The 21,792-nt window shown below is 37.3% G+C and overlaps 1 protein-coding gene across 10 annotated transcripts in view; it reads left to right on the top strand.

Moving 5' to 3' along the window:
• The first annotated feature begins 1,375 nt into the window (after window positions 1-1,375).
• The window catches only part of PRPF4B (pre-mRNA processing factor 4B), a 36,666-nt gene continuing 16,249 nt past the window's right edge, over window positions 1,376-21,792 (top strand). For all 10 annotated transcript variants that reach the window (XR_005526591.1, XR_005526589.1, XR_005526590.1 and 7 more), the window contains exons 1-6: window positions 1,376-1,568; window positions 9,006-10,205; window positions 12,710-12,886; window positions 16,370-16,525; window positions 18,125-18,206; window positions 19,712-19,922. Coding sequence is in view for 1 of the 10 variants with exons in the window: in XM_039222738.1 (XP_039078669.1) it covers window positions 1,432-1,568; window positions 9,006-10,205; window positions 12,710-12,886; window positions 16,370-16,525; window positions 18,125-18,206; window positions 19,712-19,922 (1,963 nt within the window). In the remaining 9 variants the exon portion in view is untranslated. The remainder of the gene's footprint in view (window positions 1,569-9,005; window positions 10,206-12,709; window positions 12,887-16,369; window positions 16,526-18,124; window positions 18,207-19,711; window positions 19,923-21,792) is intronic.

Raw genomic sequence — 21,792 nt, 5'->3', positions numbered from 1 at the left:
TTGCACTTCTTTCCAAAAAGAAATTTAATAGGTTTACACATACATACACTTATGTTCATTCATTTTAATTTAAAAGTTATTTTAAACTTGTTTTTGTTATTTTAATAACATTTGAGCCAATCTGGATACAATGACCCATGGCCTAGCCTTCAAGAGGAATGGGGCAGAGAATAAACCATAATATAAGGCTCTATTCATACTAGTTTTAAAAAGAATTCTGAAATCCCATATATAGATACATGGTTTAAGATACAAACCGTCCTTAACATATTTCTGAAACCTTTTCCTCTGAAAGCCTTCCAAGTTATCAACCTGAATGTCATTATTAAGAACGAGGAAAAAATCCTTCACAAAGAACACAGTAAAATTAAGGACCATATGAAAAAATACTACAGTGGAGTTTGGGAGGAAAGGGAATCCACAAAAATCAGTAATTATCCAAGAATTAATGTTCCATATTAATAGAGTCCACGAAGGTAAAACACTGAACATTTTAAACACGTTTAGGAGTCAACCAACGAAGGGCTCATTTTGTACGAATGTTTGTAAACCTTCCCCTCCGAAAACCAAGATATATTATCAAGCCAGATAGTAAGCGCTCAAATTTCTATGGTTAAACCAAACTCAGTAAAAATGAAAACGGTCATCACCGTTTCAGGTTTCAGGTATCAGAGCATAAAGATATTTTTGAGAGAAAATGTAAAAACCTACGTGGTATTAAAAGCTCTCCAAGAGCCAGTACATATTTTCTCATAAAACATCTCATTTAATCCCATTACTGTAGAATTCATTATTACAGAAAAACAAAATCACGTTAAGTGACTTGGACCAAAAATATTACCGAACCAGCAAACCTAACGACTCTTGAATCGTTATTCCTGAACTTCGCAAAAGCTGAAAGGAATTCAAACGTTTCAAATAAATCTAACAATTAGTAATTCCATATTAAAAGACATTTACGTTCTAAACACAGCCCTAACTTCCCACTATTCTCAAAATGTCTTTCTACGAACTTTCCCTTAATGCCACTTCAGATTGGGTTATCTAAAGTAAAAAGGTATTTATTGTATCTTCAACGCAGCCCCGCAGGCAAATCATATTGTTTGCCCTCGCTTGAGAATTAACTCAATTTGTGGGCCCCACCGTGAAACCAGTTCTGGGAAGCGCACACAAAATACCGATATTCCACCCACTCTGGCCCCTTCTCTAGCAAGTTTCCAGACCCAAACGCTCGGTGCTAACACTAACTACCATGCAAACCCCAGCCACTGGTCACTAAACCCCTAGCAGGTGCTGCCTATACTTCCACACGCCCAACCCCCGTTCCGGAAGTTGCGTCATGGCGCTCGTGCGCCCTGTCCCCGGATGCACTTTTATATCCGGATTCTTAGAGCGGACTCAGAGCTCCACGGTTCTCTACGCGGTTAGCACATGCGCGACGGCTCTGCTCCCTCTTCCTCCACTTCCACTAGCTTCCACGGTCCGGGAAGCCGCCGCCACCGCCGCCGAGGAGTCAGGAAGTTCAAGATGGCCGCCGCGGAGACTCTGTCGCTGCGGGAACAGCCCGAGTGAGTAGTCTCTTGTGAGCGGTGCGGAAGGCCGGAGCCCAGGACACTGCTGAGTGGGAAGCGGCGCAGACCTGCACGGGCTGGCGGGAAAGTTCAGGCCTAACGGCGAAAGCCAAACTTTGCCTTTCCCCGCGCGATACGTTGTTGGGCGGGAGACGTGGGGGGCGGGCGGGCGGCCTTCGAGCTTCGCTTTCCCGGAGGCCGCGGCTGTTGGGTCGGAGGCGGCCGCGGCCTGCCGCGCGTCGTTACCCTGGGAGGCGTACGCGCGAGCGGCCTCTACAGGTCCCGTGCGCGAGGGCGACTGTGCGGTCGCGCCTTCGTATTCCTCCCGCGGGGACTCCAGCGGAGCTCCCTGGCTGCAGCATTGAGTGGCATTGGTGTTGGCACCCGCGAAGCAGTGGCAGGAGAGAGGCAAGCCGTAAGACTTGTCCTCTGCATGCAGTAACCTGCCGTCGTCCTGCTGCTGGTGCCAGTTGTAGGACTTGAAAGCAGGGAAGAGGGGATGCTAGCACCACCTTGTTTGACTATCCCAGATCTATATAATAGCAGGGTCTCCTCAGCCCTGTGTTCTTAATCCAGCATCACTCGATATACACACATAATATATGTATATGTGTTTTTTCCTTCTGCCTAGTGGCAGCTTATTTGCCAACTTGCAAACTTGAGGCAAAGTAAGATCAAGTCCTTGGTTTTGAGGCCTGACGTTTTTGGCCTGACGTTTTAGGGCTTCTTTGGAAGAAATAGTAGCCCCTTCCAAACCCAAGCGCTTTATGTCTGTAATTAAGGTAATGTAAGAATCGATGCGGCCGGGTGAAAATGTAACTTGTATGTGCTGCAAAGTCTGATCGTTGCTTAAAAGCGGTTATTCTGTTCCCTGTTCATGTTAGGAAAACTCAAACAAGAACCTAAAAGAAAATGGATTTTTAAAACAGTACTTATATAGCGACCGTTTGGTGCATCAGCATTGTCTGATCTTTTTTTTCTTTCTTTTTTTTTTTTTTAAATCCATCCTAGAAAAGAGGTAGATACAGTCTCCCAGCAACTAGAGACTGAGAGGAGACATTTTTTTACTACCAGCCAGCCCAACACGTCATTGCTGTGCATCCAGTTCTGGACTCCTCAGTCATTTGCTTTACTTAGAATTATACTGAGTTTTTCATTAAGGGCTTTTGAAAGCTGCTTTATTATTTTCTCAATTTTGACTTAGAGCAAGCGGGTTCTAAGTTTTAACTAGACTTTCCCTCTGTTTCTCACTGAGTTCACAGTGGCACATTTGCAGTATTTATGCCCTTATATTACAAATGTTATATAGCTGTTTTTTCTAGCAGTCTCTTTAAAGTTCTTTAATATTCTACCCATTTATTTGATTTCAGGGACCATATTCAGATTCATTTTGACGAGGGCTTGAGCCATATTTTTTATGTATATTCGGATACTCATCTTAATAATTAACATTTATTTAGGGCCCTGCAATATGACTGCCACTGAAATAATCCTTAATTCTACATCCCCTCCACACAGAACTCTTGGTATAAATGGAGTGTGTGCTCTGAAAGTGTCCCACGTATTTTTAAATGTTTGACAAAATAAATTTGGTATGAAAGCAAGCACTGTGTATGCTGTTCATAGTGAATGCTGAGATATAATGTCTACATGGTTCTTTAGAGGATACTGAGTAGTTTACAATTGTATGGACTCCATTCAGAGTGGAACATTTGTGAAGAAATATAAAAAAGTTTTTAAGTTCTCTGAAGGCTTTTTAATGACTTTTACATTTGTCCATCTCTTTAGCTCAGCCTCTTTGATGGTTTTAAACATTTAAATTTTTATCTGCATTCACTTATTTGCACTTACCAAGCACCAGGTACTGTTCAAAGCACTGAACAAATAATTTATCGTAATAGCCCTTTGGAAGTAGATACTGTTTTCCTATATTTCACAGATAATGAAACTAAAACACCGAGAAATTAAGTTCACTTAGCCAGGGTCACACTAAGTGATAGACCCAGGAAGTCTGATTCTAGAACCGTGCTCCTGACCATTGTACTGTCTGGTCCCCTGCTATACTTTGTGGTTCCTTTTAAAAATATCCTTCAGGGTTTGAAATCATTTTTTATTTACTTCTGTTGCCCCCAAAAGGTCCATTTTTTGATGTGACAGTTCTAATTCTTTGAAGCTTAATTTTCCACACTCGATTTGGAAAGGGAGAGGTGGAGGAGTTCATTTTAAGACTACTTGGTCTTTTGAATCCATTCTTACTTTTTACGTCTACATTAATACTGTGTTAAAGTAGTTTAACTTATCAGAGAAGCAGGCTTAAATTACTTTTTTTGTAAAGAAGTAATGGCATTCACTTTACTCTCCATTCTGTTTCCAAAGCATTAATTGAATGCCTCCCAAATAAGATATCATTAAGAGCATTCTTGTTAAAAAATTTGAAAGAAATTGAAATAACACTAGTGGTTTGTAATTAGTCTTTATTTTAAACTTTATTTTAAAGTTGTTTCATTGCTGTTTTCTTTGTGCCAAATGCCTAGAGACCCTTGTTTGAAGGATTAAACTTGTACATTGTATTTAACAAAATAAATGAATACTGTTAAACAATAGTCTTCACCTCAAATTCAGCTTTGTTTCTAAATGTGATTTGAAGGATGTTAATTCTGAATGAGCATGAGAAATAATTATAGATCATGTTGGTTTAAACATACACCTGCTAAATGTGTAGTGTTAAACTGCAAAATGTAAATTAACGTGGGAGCTCTATACCTGTATTTATTATAAATATAAACTATGCAAAAAGACTGTCAGATTTCTTATCAAGGTACTTTTCTCTAAAGTTTTAGAAGTTGATGATGAATCTAAATTAGTTGTCTTAGCACAAGCTTGTTATATGTAATATGCCTTTGACTCCTTGAGTTCAGGTTTTCCTGATTTACCTAATCAGACTTCAGTTGGTATTTTCTATGGAATTTGCATTGAGAGAGCAACTGAGGAGAGCGTAAAGGTCTGCTAACCCTACTGTAAGGGAGAACTCTAGAATTATTAAGGTAAATTAATAGTTCCTAAGGTGCTTATAGCATTTTGATCAGTAAAGTAGTCATTATTTCTTGAGGTAACAGTCATTACGTTACATTAGAAACAAGGATCACTCATGAGAGTAACTCATTAAGAGACATTGGGCATCATAATGTAGCTTCTGATTCTCAGAAGCTCTAGGAGCTAGGTTTTCTTTTGAAGGAAATTACTTCCTTTGTGGGTAAACTCTTGAGAATTTTGACTTGAAACTCCTTAGAGACTTGTAAACTTGTAGAAAGCATTAGAAAAGTGTTCAAAGAGTTTTTCCTGGGGAGGGAAATGATTAAATTTAAATCACTTTAAGTTATTGCATTCACCAGATAGGTGTGTGCACTCTGTGAGGCACTGGAGATCTAACTGAGCAAAACCAAACTGGATCCTGTTAAGAGGTAAGAGTGTAGTTTAGCCACTATAAACCCAGTTGTAGTCTATGAATACAATTGTGTTATTCTATATAAACCATTTCATTGACACAACAAATTACTTACTGAATACCTGCTTACTGTAGGTTAGATGGTTTACTAGGCCCTAGGGATAGTGTGGTGAACTAAACAGATTAAAATTCTGCTCTCATAAGACTTGTGTTATGGTAGGCAGAGACAAAAATTTGGTGGCAGTTACTTTAGAGAAAAAAATAAGAGGAAGAGACTATGTATGTGGTAGAGCGAGGATTGTGATTAAAATGAGTTGGTGAGGAAAACTTGACTGAGAAAGGAATTTGAGCAAAGACCTGAGGTAGGCAAAAACCCCAGCAATGTATGCATCTGAGGAAAGCATTCCAATTGGAGAAACAGCAAGTAGAAGTACCAAGGCCCTGAGGTAGGGGTGTTCCTATTCAAGGAGAGCAGTGTGGGTGAAGCACAGTGAGTGTGGGAGGAAAGTGGGATCAAAGTTTGGGGGAGGTTGGGCAGACAGTATGAGTATGGCGCATTATAAACAATTTTGGTTTTTACTCTGAATAAGATAGGAAGTGGTAATAAAGTTTCACACAGAGTAGGGATATGGTCTGACATTTTAAAACCATCTTCGATCAATTGGAAAAGCTCTTGACTGATTTGGAATGTAATACCAGCCTTCTCACTAGCTTGATATATATGTGACTGAAGGCAAGACCATTAAATTTCCATGAAACTTAAAATTTCCTCTGTCGTGGAGACCGAGACAGTATTTCTTCAGTGCTTTGTGTGGTGGCCTTTTTTATACAAACTCAACATTCTTAGTATCAGCCTTGGCAGCTCCCCAGTGTTATCGTGATTACATAGATTTATCCAGTCTCTAAAGAATAATAATCTCTTTACTAGGTTTGTTCTAGGCACTGTGATGAGCCTTGATAACATCTGTTAACCCGTGCAGTCCTCACAGCTTGCTTTGAATATTTTCTCCATTTTGTAGATGAGGTGCCTACAGGCCAGAGAGAACTTAAAGTTTGCCTAATGCTGCACAACTAGTAAGCATTCAGACCAGGATTTGAACCCAGAGTGTCGGGCTCTGGCTCCCAAAGACACATTAGGGGATCCATAGATAGTTTTAAGTTTTGGCTTCTTGACTAGAATTTTGTACTTTGGGCACTGAAATTTTATAGACCTGAAAATCATTTGCAACCATTAAACAGGTTCTCCATACCTGTCTCCATATCTTGAATTAGTCTAATTCAGTTTTTCTCCAAATTTGCCTCCTGTAAGTCAAGTTTCAGGAAAAAAAGGCCTATACCCCTACTTTCTAGGTTGTGCGATAGGAGATTTCAGGGGAAGGGATGTGGTTACTTATATGAGGCTATAGTCTGTACCAGTAACAAAGTTGAAATTCTTTGTATATTCTACTTAAGTTTGTGATTTACCCCTACCCATAATAGAACCATACTGTTGTTGTTGTTGTTGTTTTTTAAATGTTTTATTTATTTCTAGGAGAGAGAGACAGCGTGAGCAGGGGAGGGTCAGAGAGAGAGGGAGTCACAGACTGAAACAGGCTCCAGGCTCTGAGCTGGCAGTCAGCACAGAGCCCGACGCGGGGCTTGAACCCACGAACCGCGAGATCATGACCTAAGCGAAAGTCGGAAAGTCGGACGCTTAACCGACTAAGCCACCCAGGCGCCCCATATTGTTGTTTTTTAATGTAAAGATGGTATACTTTCTTTTTCCAACTCTCTGAGAAAATTTGATGATCCAGAGAACACTGCTGTATTTATTGTTTGCTCATACCCCATTAGAGAGAAGTCAATCCAAACTAAAACCTCTCAACTAGAAGATCCAGCTTTCTCTGCAGCTCTCTTCAGCACTTTCTTCTTTCTCACATTCCACAGTACCAAAATGGAGATTGGCAACCTGACAAAAATGTAAAGTTCTTGCCATGTGGTAGTTACATGTTCTTCCTGTTCTCCACATCCCCTCATTGTTGTCAACTAGTAACTTTCCAAGCATACTGCTGGTGTATTCCCTCCTTCCTCTAGCCTTTTCAAGTTCACTGAAGACTGAGACCTGGCTGGAGGACCAAACTTGCCTCCCGCCTCCTCTGTAATGGCAGTGTCCTTACCACCTATCCGGCAACTCATCTTGCAGTTCCTGGGCCTCTGACCCCAGTTAGCCTCGAACTGTGTCTTAGCCACTCATTCCTGAAATCTTGTGTAGTATCTCTTCATCTCCTGCAATTGGTCTCTTGAGATCTTAGCCACTAGACCAGTTTCTTCACAAGTTTTGATACCCTGGCAACACTAATCTGCATTTGGTTTGCTATTTATAACTGTGCCTTTTGTCACCTTTTTTTCTATCTAAAATACTCTTTTCCCTTCTTGTTAATTTTTTACTCATTAATTAGAATTATGTTACTCAGCTTTTATAATTCATGTAACTTCTCAATAAACATTCCTTCTCTCCTTTCAGAGTCCTTGCTTAACACATAGCTTGGGTTTTCCTGTGATCTCCTTGACCATTTTCAAAGTGGTTTTAGGTGATCCTTCAGCATTCCCATAATGCCCTTATTTATTGTCTTTATCTTTTGTCTTTATTTTTGCCTTCTTTCAGTGTTTCATGTGACTTTTCCACTGGACTGTAATTTCCTTGAGAAAGGAAGATACTGGTCTTGTACATCTTTGTTTTCCTGCTACCTTTCTTAATGCCTACATTAAGTGTAGTGATTTTATTTTATTTTAAATTTTTTAATGTTTTATTTATTTTCGAGAGAGGGAGAGAGACAGTGTGAGCAGGGGAGGATCAGAGAGGGAAATACAGAATCCGAAGACCGGTTCCAGGCTCTGAGCTAGCTGTTAGCGCAGAGCCCAACGCAAGGCTCGAACCCACGAACTGTGAGATCATGATATGAGCTGAAGTCGGATGCTTAGCCGACTGAGCCACCCAGGCACCCCTACGTGTAGTGATTTTAAAATATTAAAAAGAAATTGAATTCCTTAGTTCTTTGGCATGATAATTTTGCTAAAAGTACAGCAGTACATAATTTGAAGGATTTGTACAAAATAATTTGTATCTTCCTACAAAAATAATATGATCTAAATCCAGATGGCTTAGTCTTTTGGTGTTTGTCTGATATTCTGGGGCGTGATGTTTTAGTGTGGAGTGACTTTTTAAAGGGGAAAGGTAAATAATGCTATTGTGTTTAACCTGGGATTAACAACAGCAAGGATTTAGCAAAATAATTTAGTGTCATAAATTAAGCATAGCCCAAGCGTTTAAATACAAATCTACCCCCTTGATGTAATTATTTGTTTTTTCCATGGTACCTATCAATATGAGCATATTTTGGGAAACTAATCTTTCATTTGAAATGTAAGGAGAATAAATAGCCCAGTGAACAAATATTGGTTGAACCATACATAGGCTGTTGCTGATATTGGACTGTTGTTCACCTGCAGAAGACCCTTTGATGTGTTTCAGTCTAATACCACATGGTTGCTCATTCACTACCACAGACTGAAAGTATAGTTCTCAATTTAAAGAAAGAGACTAGTCTCCCAATGTATGTCAGTGTTTTATGGAAAAAGAAAATGGGAGGGGTGCCTTTGGTGTTAAGTCTGTGTGGAGAATTCTCGTTTAAAAACAAGTTACCAAGTGACTGTTTAAAGCAATATTAACATTTTACTGTACCTGTTTTGGATTTTCTTTTTCTATTCAGTGTAATCGTTTATCCTCCCTCATTGTGTATTTCTTTTATGTATTTGAGTTCAGCCATTAGAAATAAAGCTAAACCACTATTGGAGTCAGTTTTGCCATTTATTTTGAAATGTCTGAAGCTGTTCTGAAAATATTTCATTGACTAACTTCATGTATTAAACTGAGATGTATTATCATTATTTTGTTGTGACCAAATCTTGATAATTGATAGAATTTTGAAATGTGTTTGATACATTTATAGGATGGAAGATGCTGATAATTCTGAGAAGAGTGTAAATGAAGAAAATGGGGAAGTATCAGAAGACCAATCTCAAAATAAGCACAGTCGTCACAAAAAAAAGAAGCATAAACACAGAAGTAAACATAAGAAACATAAACATTCCTCAGAAGAAGATAAGGATAAGAAACATAAACATAAGCATAAACATAAGAAACACAAAAGAAAAGAGGTCATTGATGCCTCTGACAAAGAAGGTATGTCTCCAGCAAAAAGAACTAAACTTGATGATTTAGCTCTGTTGGAAGACTTGGAAAAACAGAGAGCCTTGATTAAAGCTGAACTTGATAATGAGTTAATGGAAGGAAAGGTCCAGTCTGGGATGGGGCTCATATTACAAGGTTATGAGTCTGGCTCTGAAGAAGAGGGGGAGATTCATGAAAAGGCAAGAAATGGAAATAGGTCTAGTACCAGATCGTCAAGTACAAAGGGGAAACTCGAGCTTATGGACAATAAAAATAGTACAAAAAAACGAAGTAAAAGCAGATCCAAAGAACGGACTAGACATAGGTCTGATAAAAAGAAAAGTAAGGGAGGTGTTGAAATAGTTAAAGAGAAGACAACTAGGAGTAAATCAAAGGAGAGGAAAAAGTCCAAAAGTCCATCCAAAAGAAGTAAGTCTCAAGATCAAGCAAGGAAATCAAAATCCCCAACCCTTAGAAGGCGATCTCAAGAGAAAATTGGGAAGGCCAGATCCCCTACTGATGACAAGATTAAGACTGAAGATAAAAGTAGGTCAAAAGATAGGAAAAAATCCCCAATTATAAATGAAAGTAGAAGTCGTGATCGAGGCAAAAAATCCAGATCCCCAGTTGATTTAAGAGGTAAATCCAAAGACAGAAGATCACGATCCAAAGAGAGAAAATCAAAACGGTCTGAAACAGAAAAAGAAAAGAAGCCAATTAAATCTCCCTCTAAAGATGCTTCTTCTGGGAAAGAGAACCGGTCACCGAGTAGAAGACCTGGTCGAAGTCCTAAAAGAAGAAGTTTGTCTCCAAAACCACGTGATAAATCAAGGAGAAGTAGATCTCCACTAGTAAATGATAGGAGGTCTAAACAGAGCAAATCTCCTTCCCGAACTCTGTCTCCTGGTAGAAGAGCCAAGAGCCGATCCTTGGAAAGAAAACGAAGAGAACCAGAAAGGAGACGACTTTCTTCTCCAAGGTAACTTGTTTTCAAAATGTTAATGCCTTTTACCAATGCATCAGATTTTAAAAAGGAGAAACTAGAGCTTGTGAACAATAAAAAATGAGGTAGTGTTAATATGGTTACTATAGTTTTATATAGATCCTGTCCACTAATTACATTAATATTTGTACTTTGGTTAGCAAATATCTTGACTGTGGGATTTTAAAATACTGAAGTATTGAATTATATATTAAAAATATTGAAATATTAGCAATCAATTTTTTTTAAGTTCTTAATTTAGTATCTAATTTACAGAACCACTCCTTTAAACCCAAGTAATTTGGCTGATAAATCTGTGTGTACTCACAGGAAGTGAAGGGAATTTCTAGAGTAAGGATTATTACTTCATTGGACAGTATCGGCTTCACATTTTAACTTTAAAAAAGGAGGTATCTGTTTAAGCATTGTGATGTATCCATTCTCTTGAGTTGACGTGATTTCAAATTCTGACAGGATAGATTGGAATTAACAAATTTTTTGGCCCCCCAAATAAAGTTAAATTGAAAGTGGACATTTTTTTCTTTCTTAAATAATAGTGCCTTTTAGTTTAAGGAAGAATAGTGTAAGAAATGATTTTTTTTCTTGTCAGTAATAATGAAAATAATTCATATTTGTATAATACTTTTGGCCCATCAGATTTTTTCTCATAAATCCTCATGATTATCTCTTCTCATAAAGAGGAGTAACTCTCATACTCCATTTATAAATGAGAATATAGATTGTGAGCTTATTTAATTTACCTAGGATCAGAGACCTAGCAGGTAATGTAGGCACATGAAAGATTTTGGCAGAGTGGGTGGGGGTTGTTTAGACTAATCTAAACTACTGCAGAAACTTTTTTAGTATCTTTAATAATCAGGTTAAGTTATCAGTCAAGTTTAGCTTAAAAGAATGTTGGCTTATACAATGTAAAGATCCTAATTCCTAGCCATTTACTTTGTGTAAGTATAAATACAAGCTGACCTTGAAGTTTAAATGGTTCTCTGAACAATTTTAAGAATGTTGTTTTCAAAGTGCTGTATCTTAGGAAATACTCTTGATTTTTCTAAGTGACATTGTAATTAAAGGCCAGCTTCTTCCTTTAGCTTTCTAAATTGAGACTGTTGTTAGTGTTGCTGATTATGTCTTCTAAAGCGTTTCCAAATGATCCTTGTCTCTTTCCATTTTTTCCATTGAAAAATAAATTCTGAGCAGTTTATTAAGGACTAGAGTTGAATATTTGAAACAAAATTTTCTTTTAGTTACAGAAAAGATACTAATTCAAGACAAATTTAGATAAGGCAGAGCCTGTAAATTCTCCCTTTCCATCCCTCCTCCAGTACCAGTCACAAGAATGTCCTTCTAGCCCCCTTTTTTTTTATGTACATAGAATTCTGTGAATGTTCTTTCTTACAAAAATGGAGTCCTCCATTCATGTGAGCGGTGATTTTTTTTTTAATGACACATTATTGTGATAATAAAGATCTCTTTTAAGTCTTTATATAACAGTACCATATTTCACGGTATAGATCTGCCATAATACAGTTGACCCTGGATCAACACAGGGGTTAGGGGTGTCAGTCCCACACACAGTTAGAACTGCGTGTATAACTTTTGACTCTGACAAACTTATTACTAATAGCTTACTGCTAACTGGAAGCCTTACCAATAACTTAAGTCAATTGACATATATTTTGTATGTTCTATGTATTGTATACTGTATTCTTTAAGTTAAAGATAAAATCATAAGGGTGAGGAAATACATTGATAGTACTGTACTGTAAAAAAATCTATGCATAAGTGGACCTGTGGAGTTCAAACCCATGGTTCAAGAGTCACCTCCCCTTACTGCAACAGATGAAAATTTGGTTGGTTTTGGTTTTTCTCGATTGTATACAACAATGTTTGTTGTTTATGTGTAAAGGTTCTTTGTAAAATAGATTCATAGAAATGGAATTGCAAAGTCTAAGGTAATATACATTTACATTTTAGAAAGTAACTGTCAAATGCTTTCCGAGGAAAGTTAAACCAATATGTATTTCCATGAGTAGATGGACTATCACTTTTTCTATACCCTTATTTATATCCTCTGTTTGAAAGTTAACATTGATTGTGAGATGCTATTATATGTAGTATATTTTAAAAACTCTATATTGGAAAAATGTCAAAATTTAGAAACTGTCTTCAAACTAAGGAAATGGAATACTGTTACTCACTTAGGCAAGTTATATTTGAGTTTATCTGGAATTAGAATCAGTGACTAATAACGTGAATAACCATTATAATTCTGTAAATTGTGAGACCACAGGAAGTAGACCGTTTTTACTGTGTGCCTACCATAACACCAAAATGTCACTGTGATTTTCTGAATTTAAGTTTTTGTTACCAAAACCTATTAATCTTTATTTACTTCATGTTTAGTGCACCCATTCTTAAGATGTTCTTTATGTGCAAAACAAATTAATTTGATTTTTTTGTAACTTGGATTTGGTCCCCTTAAGAACACGACCTCGAGATGATCTCCTCAGTAGACGTGAAAGATCAAAAGATGCCAGCCCGATCAATAGGTGGTCTCCAACCCGAAGAAGAACAAGTAGATCTCCCATTAGGAGGCGGTCCCGTTCCCCACTCAGACGCAGTAGGTCACCCAGGAGAAGAAGCAGGTCTCCTCGGAGAAGGTAAAATATGTTACATATGTTGTCTTTTTGATTCATTAAACTGTATGCTTCTGCAGTTTCATATTAGCTCAGTTGGTGGGTATTCTTAGAGACCATTTTTCTCTGTGAAAAATTGTAGCTGTGATCCCATAGTTTCTTTTTTCTCAATGTGATATTTCACACACACAGATTTTTCTTTAATATAGCTTTTTTTTTTAATTTAAGTAAATCAGTGTTCATTAAAAACTCAATCTTTTAAAAGGGAAAGCTTTTTTTCCCTATTTCTTAAGATAAATACTATATGAGCTGTGCTTACTGGGTTTGTTTTGTTTACAGGATCATAAGGCAATAAGTAGCCCAGTTTCTGGTCATTATATAATTGCATTCCTCTATTTTTCTATTAACTTGTGTTTGGTCCCCTTAGAACATGACTTAAAGATGATAATCTCAGGAGATATGAAAGACAATCTGGGCAAATACTTGTTTAATTCACAGTAGTAGAAACCGTCTTATGTGTGAAGCACATGTAGTGAGTTGGTTAATCAAAATGTTGGTTTATAAAGCAGGAATCATTTTTAAAATATATGTATTAAATATTTTAAATCAAACATAAGTAGACTTTGATTTTTCCAATTTTTTAACATTTTTAAAAGACAGCACACCAAAGACTTATATTGCAACCGGTGGATATATCTTTACATTATCTCTGAGTATTTTTTTATACTGGATTCCTGAAAAGTAGAAGTGCTTTGTTCAAGGTTGTTGTGTATGTTAAAATTTTTAGAAGAAGTTATTACCATATTATCTATTGATTTCTTATTTTGGACAATTACTGTTTTTTAATTCCCCCTACCCCCACTTTTCTACCTGATTGTATTATGTTTCTCTGTGCTTCCAGTTACAGTCATTATGTTCTTGTGCCTTTTGCACATTGCTGAGCAGACAGGGGAAAGGGGCAAGAAAAGACCTTCCTTTTAATGCTTCTAGGCTTTGAACTCCAAACTAATAGGCCTGCTTAAATAGTTATCATTATAGGAATTGTTTTCCCTTTTCTGTCGTCTTGGCAGTCCCTCACTTCTCTCTTATTTTGTGATTTCCTGTATCCAGCATCTTCATGTTTTACTTCTTGCTTTCCTAATGCTTTTACAATAGCTTCCTAAGCAAAGTACATGGAAAGGACATTTAGGGAGACCGTTGTCTCTTTAAAAAAAGAAAAGGCTTTTGTCTTCACTGCTGATTTGTTAAGGAATAGAATTCCAAGTTGAAATCGTTTTTTCCGCAAGAATTTTGAAATTGTTATTCCACTGATTTCTAGTTTCCAGTATTGAGAAGTTGAGAAGTCCTATTTTGATGACCTGGGCATTTCTTCTAGGACTTGCTTTTACCCTCTCCCTCTCTTTTTATAATGTCCTGTTTCCTGAAATCCCATTATAATGTACCTTGGTACATGGCTTTTTTTTCTTTTAGTTGTCTGGGCACTAAATAGGCCCTCTTTACTTTTTTAAGTTTATTTTTTTGAGAGAAAGCTTGGGGGGGGGGGGTGGCAGAGAAAGAGGGTAAGAGAATCCCTAGCAGACTCCATGCTATCTGTGTGGAGCCCAATTGGGGGCTCGAACCAAATGGTGAGACTGGAGCTGAAATCTGATGCTTAACCCACTGAGGCACCCAGGTGCTCCCCAATAGGCCCTTTAAAGCAGGAAGATTATGGCTACCTACTCTGGGAAATTTTCTTTTTTGTTTTTGTTTGCTTTCTTGCCCATTGTTTTCTTCCACCCCCACATTGGATCTTCTGTATTGTTCCACTGATTTCCCTCTCTACACACACTCATGTGTGTCCTTTTGTTCTACTTTTAGCCTAGGAGATTTGTTCTACCTTCTTTCTATATTTTTTCCTGTGCTAATATATATTTATTTTTATTTCCAAGACTTGTTGGCTGTTTTATTCTATCATTTTACTCATTTTATAGAAATAGCATCTCTTACATCAAAGATGATAATGAGTTTATTTTGTGGAGTTTGTGTTCTTGGTGGTTTTCTTTTCTTACCTATACTTTGTTCTCAGAATCCTTTTGCTGCTCATTTATCTTTTTCATTTGAGGACATAACTCAAACAGCTGGATCCTTCTTTTGCCTATTTTCATTTAAAACTTAGCCCTGAGAAAGCTAAATGGAACCTTTCCTCCATTCTGAAAATGTAGAATTTGTGAATTAGTGGGTATCACTTCATTGTGATCTCTTTAGCATATCATTGACTATAGCTCTTTTGGGCTGGCAGTTTTCCAGAATCCTCTCTCATCTGCTGGAAAATGTAGGCATGGCTACGAGTAGAATTCTTGTTCTTTATAATGTAGACTTCCCCCTAATCCTTCCATTTTCACTACTGTGCCTCCCTGCTACCTTGGGTCAGCTTTGATGACAACCAACACCTCTGTAAAATTTAAGTATTCTGCCAGAATGTGAAGGGGAATGGTTGGCATTTTCTACTGAGTTAGGAAGGAGGCGGAATATACAGAGCCCAGCTCTTCCTAAAGGCTTTCAACCAGTTTTTAGCTTTTAGCTCATACCACATCCAACAGGATATTGTGTTGCCAATTCTTGAGGCTTTCCGGAGTTTTGTGGCATGCATTTACTTGTTTCTAATTAATCTTGTCTGTTCTTGTTAGACTTATGTTTAGATTTGATCTGTTATTACTCTTTTGTCTAATGTACACATCAAGATTTTTGATATCTGTTGTCCTAATAGCTCTTCGCATTCTTTAATTGTTCCTTTCATGTCATTTTTAGTAAGATTTCTTAAGAAATATGACATAAGCATGGTAGTCAGATGTGCCATTAATGGGGAGTCTACCAATTCTTTGTAGACTTAGCAGCTTTTTCTGTTTGGAGTTAGTTCTACAGCACCTTTCTAACATAAACTTCAGCTTTAATGCTTGAACCACAATATCAGTTTTTGTTTAACATGAGGCAAGACCTTTAGGCACTTACAAAGACATATGAGGGCCATTTAATTAGACTTAGAATTTTTGTCATTTGTATTTTCTGTGCCTTATTTACAGTGATCTCTTTTTAAATCTCATTTACTGAAACATATATACATAAAGTAAATTCACCTTTGTTGGTGTAAGGTTATGAGTTTTGACAAACACATAGTCACTTAACTACCTTTTATATCACCCCCAACGTTCTTTTTGTATCCTTTTGCAGTCCAGTAAGAACAATAACTGTGTTTTAGTTATTTTCAATTAAACTGATTAACCCAGTCTTTCTGGTGTGTTATTTTACTCTAAATTTTTAATTAACCCCTTTTTAAAATATTTTATTTTTAGAACACTTTTAGGTTCACAGCAAAATTAAACTTTTGAAAAGTACAGAAAATTCCCATGTACTCCTGCCTAAAGCACGACAGCTTCCCCACCTTTAGGTGACCTTTAAGGTGTGTGTGTGTGTGTGTGTGTGTATATATGTATGTTTTTATTTATTTATCCCCCCAACCCACCAAAATAGGGACAGAGGTCGAAGGAGCAGGTCACGCTTGAGAAGGCGGTCTCGATCACGGGGTGGTCGTAGACGTAGGAGCAGAAGCAAAGTAAAAGAAGATAAATTTAAAGGAAGTCTTTCTGAAGGAATGAAAGTTGAACAAGAATCTTCATCTGATGATAAGTAAGAATGGAATTTCCCATAATTTTCCTTTTTTTCAGTTTAGACAAGTACTATTTGACCTGGAAATCTTTACTTTCCACCTGGATATTGCAAGCAAATCCATTCATTACGTCTTGAATTTAAAATTTAATCTTTAAAAAAAAATTTTTTTTTAACATTTATTTTTGAGATACAGAGCATGAACAGGGGAGGGCAGAGAGAGAGGGAGACACAGAATCTGAAGCAGGCTTCAGGCTCCAAGCTGTCAGCCCAGAGCCCAACATGGGGCTCGAACTCACAAACCATGAGATCATGACCTGAGCTGAAGTTGGATGCTTAACCGACTGAACCACGCAGGCACCCCGAGTAAACTTAATCTTTTGTGCATATTTTATATAGGTTATGTGGCAGAGGTCATGATTTTCTGAATTTAGAGGCTTCTGTTTTGGCTGAAATGAATATTGGGCCATCACTTTATCATGAGCCTTCCCTGCATTTTTATTAGAGACAACAGATACATTAGATAGTTCTGATGATCTTGATTACCAGTTTTGCAGTGGTGTGGGGGTGGGGGGGTGAATACTAGTATTTAAACTTTTCAGTTTGTGTAAAATGATACCTACTTTTGCAGTTGAGGCTATCTGATGGTAGATATATATGCCTATTACCATGTGGAAAATGCAAAAACATTTCAGTGTCTAATGGAGAAATGTTTTTAATGAGAATTTAGTTGTGTAATGGAACATCTCAAAAAAATGAGACTAATTTATAGCAGTAGTTCTCATTCAGGGGTAATTTGCCTCTTTGGGGACATTTTGGGAATATCTAAAGGTATTTTTGATTGTCAACTTGTGGCTAGAAACCAGAGATACTGTTTAGCATCTCCCAGTGCATAGAACAATGCCTCTTATATAACAAAGAATTGTCAAAATGTCAGTAGTGCTAAGGTCAGGAAAGCCCAATTAGAGCTAGGTGATATGAAGGTTAAGTGAACATCCTGATACCTTGAGAATGCATTTTGCTTACTCGTCTGCAGTGAGCATTCAGCAGATCATAGAAAAGGCTGTGCTGGGAGGGATTGTAAAGACTGTGGAGTTCTTGGGGTGGAAATTGGGAATAGTCAGGGCAGTGTTGGGGTAGAGCCACATTTCCCTTCAGCCTGTATGTGGATATTTACATGTGCATTTTTGTTAGGAAAGGATCCATAGCTTTCTGTGACCCAGAAAAGGTATTAGTTTGCTTATGTGTCTCACCCTCTTGTTCTGTAAAGGTTAAAACAGGCTAGGTAGGTGAAATAACTTTAGTAATACCAAGGTCATGATGGAGCCAGGGGTGACTTTTTTTTAACTCCAGGATCTTTCATTTGTTTCCTGGTTTGGTGCCATGAAACAAGTGAGGAGAAAAATGAAACACAGAAGGTTAAATTACTTGCTACGATTCCAAACCAGGCAACTAAGAGTTTCGACATAATAAAGAGAGCAAGATGGCTTAAGACTTTGGTAGAATTAGCTGATTACTTACGTTTTCCGGCTTTTAATTTTAATTTGTATCACGGTTACCATTTGTGAATCAAAGGATTTTTGAAGTATGTATATATGTGTAATTTTCTTTTTTTTTAAGCCTTGAAGACTTCGATGTAGAGGAAGAAGATGAAGAAGCTCTAATAGAACAGAGAAGAATACAGAGGCAGGCAATTGTTCAGGTATGTGATTATTAGTAAAATTTTGAGCAGTCCTGAAATAATTACTCTTTTAGTAAAACAGCTATTTCTAAAGAAGTGATGGTAACAGCAGTTGAGTAAATCTTAAAGAAGAGTATCTGTGAAATCATCTTCGAGAGATTTGGAAAGATGATAGTTTTTTAATAAAATTGAAATGATTGCCCTGTTTTATTATAGAAAGGATTCTGATATAAACCTTGTATAAGACAAAACGTGAAATTTGCTTTTTATTAAAAAAATATTTTTAAAGTGTATTTATTTTGAGAGAGAGAGAGAGAGAGTAGAGCATGAGCAGGGAAGGGACAAAGAGAGAGAATCACAATATGGGGCTCAAACTCAAAAACTGAGATCGTGACCTGAGCCAAAATCAAGAGTCAGATGCTTAACCAGCTGAGCCACCCAGGCACCATTCTTTTTTGTTTGTTTGTTTTTAAGAAAACCCTCATAAATGAGTATAGAATAAATTAGAGGAATCTTAGTAAAAATTATGCCTTTTGTTCTACGGTTTAATGTCTTAAAAAAAATAGCATGTTTCTAATGCAAATGTGATTATTTACATGGAACATTTCAAAAATTTAAGAGTAGTTTAGAGCTAGGTCATGTAAGAAAGTGGGGTCTTATAGTCATTTAATGATACGGTTCTCTGCCTTGGAGTTATGCCTCAGCCATCCTGACTTAAAGCGACGGCCATTAGATCCTTTGTGGATGGCAGTCCCTGTAAAGTGTAGTTTTCTCCTAATAATGGGAAGATGAGCAATGAAGTTGAAAATACATTCTGGAGGAAGTGAAAAATGTTTAGACGCTATAAGGAGAGCAAGCAAAAGGAAAGGACAGTTGTGCCAGCTCACTTACATATACGTAGCAAATCATAAATCATGCTCTATGTCAGAGCAAAGGAGAGAGCTTGAATCACCAGAGGACATAGGGCAAAACTGGAATTCCAGAGAAACTTATTTTCTGGGGCACTGATGAAATTGTTGTTATTAAACTGATATCCCTAAAGACTTGGTTGAATCTTTTTTTGTTCTTGCCCAGGTCCACAATCCCTTATCTCCAGCCCTTGGGGCCAGATGTGCTTCAGAACTCAGAACTATTTGAATTTTAGAAAGGTAATATGGTGCATCTATGTGTATTACTTAGCCCCATCAGTGGGCTTTAGGAACAGCACCCCATCATAAAACACAGTATTTTCTGCAGTGAGACATATTCTTTTCACACTGGGGGAGATAAAAATAAGACTGCACATAGCATCACATCTGTTCATGTCAGGTTTTGTCACCTAATGAGTGTGCACCAAACATAGAAAACCTTTTTCAGAGTTTTGTGGATTTTGGAATTATATGTAAGGGATTGTGGATCTGATTCAATCAAGACATCAATGCCCTTTAAAAAATTTTAACATTATTTAACACTCTTTTCAGTGCAATACCTCTTTAGCAAATATGCATCAGATTTTATGAAAATAATATGTTGTATTGTTGTTACAGAAATATAAGTATCTTGCTGAAGATAGCAATATGTCTGTGCCATCTGAACCCAGCAGCCCCCAGAGCAGTACCTGTACGCGGTCACCTTCACCAGATGACATTCTAGAAAGGGTAGCTGCTGATGTTAAAGAGTATGAACGGGAAAATGTTGATACCTTTGAGGCCTCTGTAAAAGCCAAGCATAATCTAATGACAGTTGAACAGAATAATGGTAAGTTAGATTTTTGACCATGTTTTCCTCTGAATTCTTAGCTCATAAATAATGAGATTGTTTTGGAATGGGGAAAAGTGAAAGGGATTAGAAATGTTAACCCATTAACGTTTGTTAAATCTTATGCTAATCTAGTATTAAATGTGTCCCAGTGAATGTTCTTGATAAATGTTTTTTATTAGTGCACATAACCTAAACGGTATACCTAAACGGTATACAATGTTACCTTCTGTTTGGGGCGCCTGGCTGGCTCAGTTGGTAGAGCATGCAACTCTTGATCTCAGGGTCATGTGTTCAGGCCCCATGTTGGGCCTGGAGCTTACTTAAAATACATACATACATGCGTACACATATTTTTAAAATATTGTCATCTTCTGTTTTGCTTGCTAAAGTATTCTAAAGCAAATCCCAGCCAAAATTTCATTTCATCTGTAAATACTTCATTTCTCATCTCTGCTAGATAAGGACCTTTTTTTAAAAAACATGATATTTTAAAATTGATTGTTTTTAAATATCTAATGTCTAATTACAGTTGGCTGGTTTGAATTAGAATCCAAATAAGATGCGCCTGTCTCAGAGTCTTTAGTAGTTATTCTCATCCTTCCCTCCCCCCCCCCTTCCATTTACTTGTGAAGATACTAGGGCCATGTGTCCTTCTATACTTTTCTTCCCACTCTGATTTTGCCACATTCTTGTGTCTTTTATTTTCCCCTATCCTTAGTGTTTCTTGAAAACTAATGTGTTGGAGACTTGAGTAGATTTACTAGTTAATTTTTTTTGGCAAGAATACTTCATAACTAGTGGTGTGCACTTGCATACCATCAGGTGGTGTGTAGTGTATGCTTGTCCTGTTTGTATTGACCTGGAGTTTTGTGTTTAGCTGGAGTGATCCACAGCTGTCCAGTAGGGAGTTTCCCTTCAGCCATTCACCTAGCACTCTCGGTAGCCATTGGTGATCATTACTCGGATCCATTCTTTCATGAGGGTTGAGAGTGGGTTGGCATGGACACACCCAAAGCTGTCATTCTTAAATTATAATTCCTTCTGAATCCTTAGCCTTAATTCCATAAAAGAGGCTTCCATTCTTTGGTTACCCTGAAACACAGTTTGTACAGGAGAGTTGGGATAAATGCTTATTTTCTTTTATTGACTAATTTTTAGCGTGGAATAGAGTTCAGTGCATTAGCAACCTCCAGAGATAACCAGTGCAACTTTGGTTGTTTTTGTGGTGTTTTTATGATTTTGTATCATTTTGTACTTAAATTCTCTCCAACTGAGATGGGGAGGAGCCCTTTTAAGTTGGTTTCTAATGTCTTTTTGACCCAAACCCTACAGGATTGATTGCTATTAATTTATTAATATGTTTCTTTCTGGGATAGGCGTTTGCAAACTGTAAAAGATCAGATGGTAAATATTTTAGGCTTTGGTCATTTAGACTTTTTTTTCTCTGTTCTAACTACTGAACTCTGCTGTTGTAGTGCAGAAGAAGCTTCCTTGCCTCCAAAAAAACCTGTGTGGACACCAAAATTTAAGTTTCACATGTTTTAAATTTCAAAATATTCTCCTGTTTTTCCCCCCAATCTCTAAAAATGTAAAAATGGACCATATGAAAACAAGGGGCCAAATTTGCTTCACTCTAGTTTGCAAAATTAGTTCTACCACAGTGTGAGATCTCACAGGCTTACCTTGTGTGTGTCTTGTCCCAGAACAGAAGCAGCTGTTGCTGTAAGGAACCCTGGTGCCATTTAATAGGAAATGCTGTTCAGAGATCACAGGGCACATAAGGGTGCCTGTTATACATAGGACTTCCCAGTGGACAAAGCTAGAACATACATACCTTTTTGGGAAGAGGAGGTTCATACTGAAAAAG

This window comes from Hyaena hyaena, unplaced genomic scaffold (genome assembly GCF_003009895.1).
Source record: "Hyaena hyaena isolate Hyena2069 unplaced genomic scaffold, ASM300989v1 scaffold_1187, whole genome shotgun sequence".
NCBI classification, from domain to species: Eukaryota; Metazoa; Chordata; class Mammalia; order Carnivora; family Hyaenidae; genus Hyaena; species Hyaena hyaena.
The sequence above is the reverse complement of the archived record's forward strand: the minus strand, read 5'-3'. Positions and strand labels throughout refer to the sequence as shown.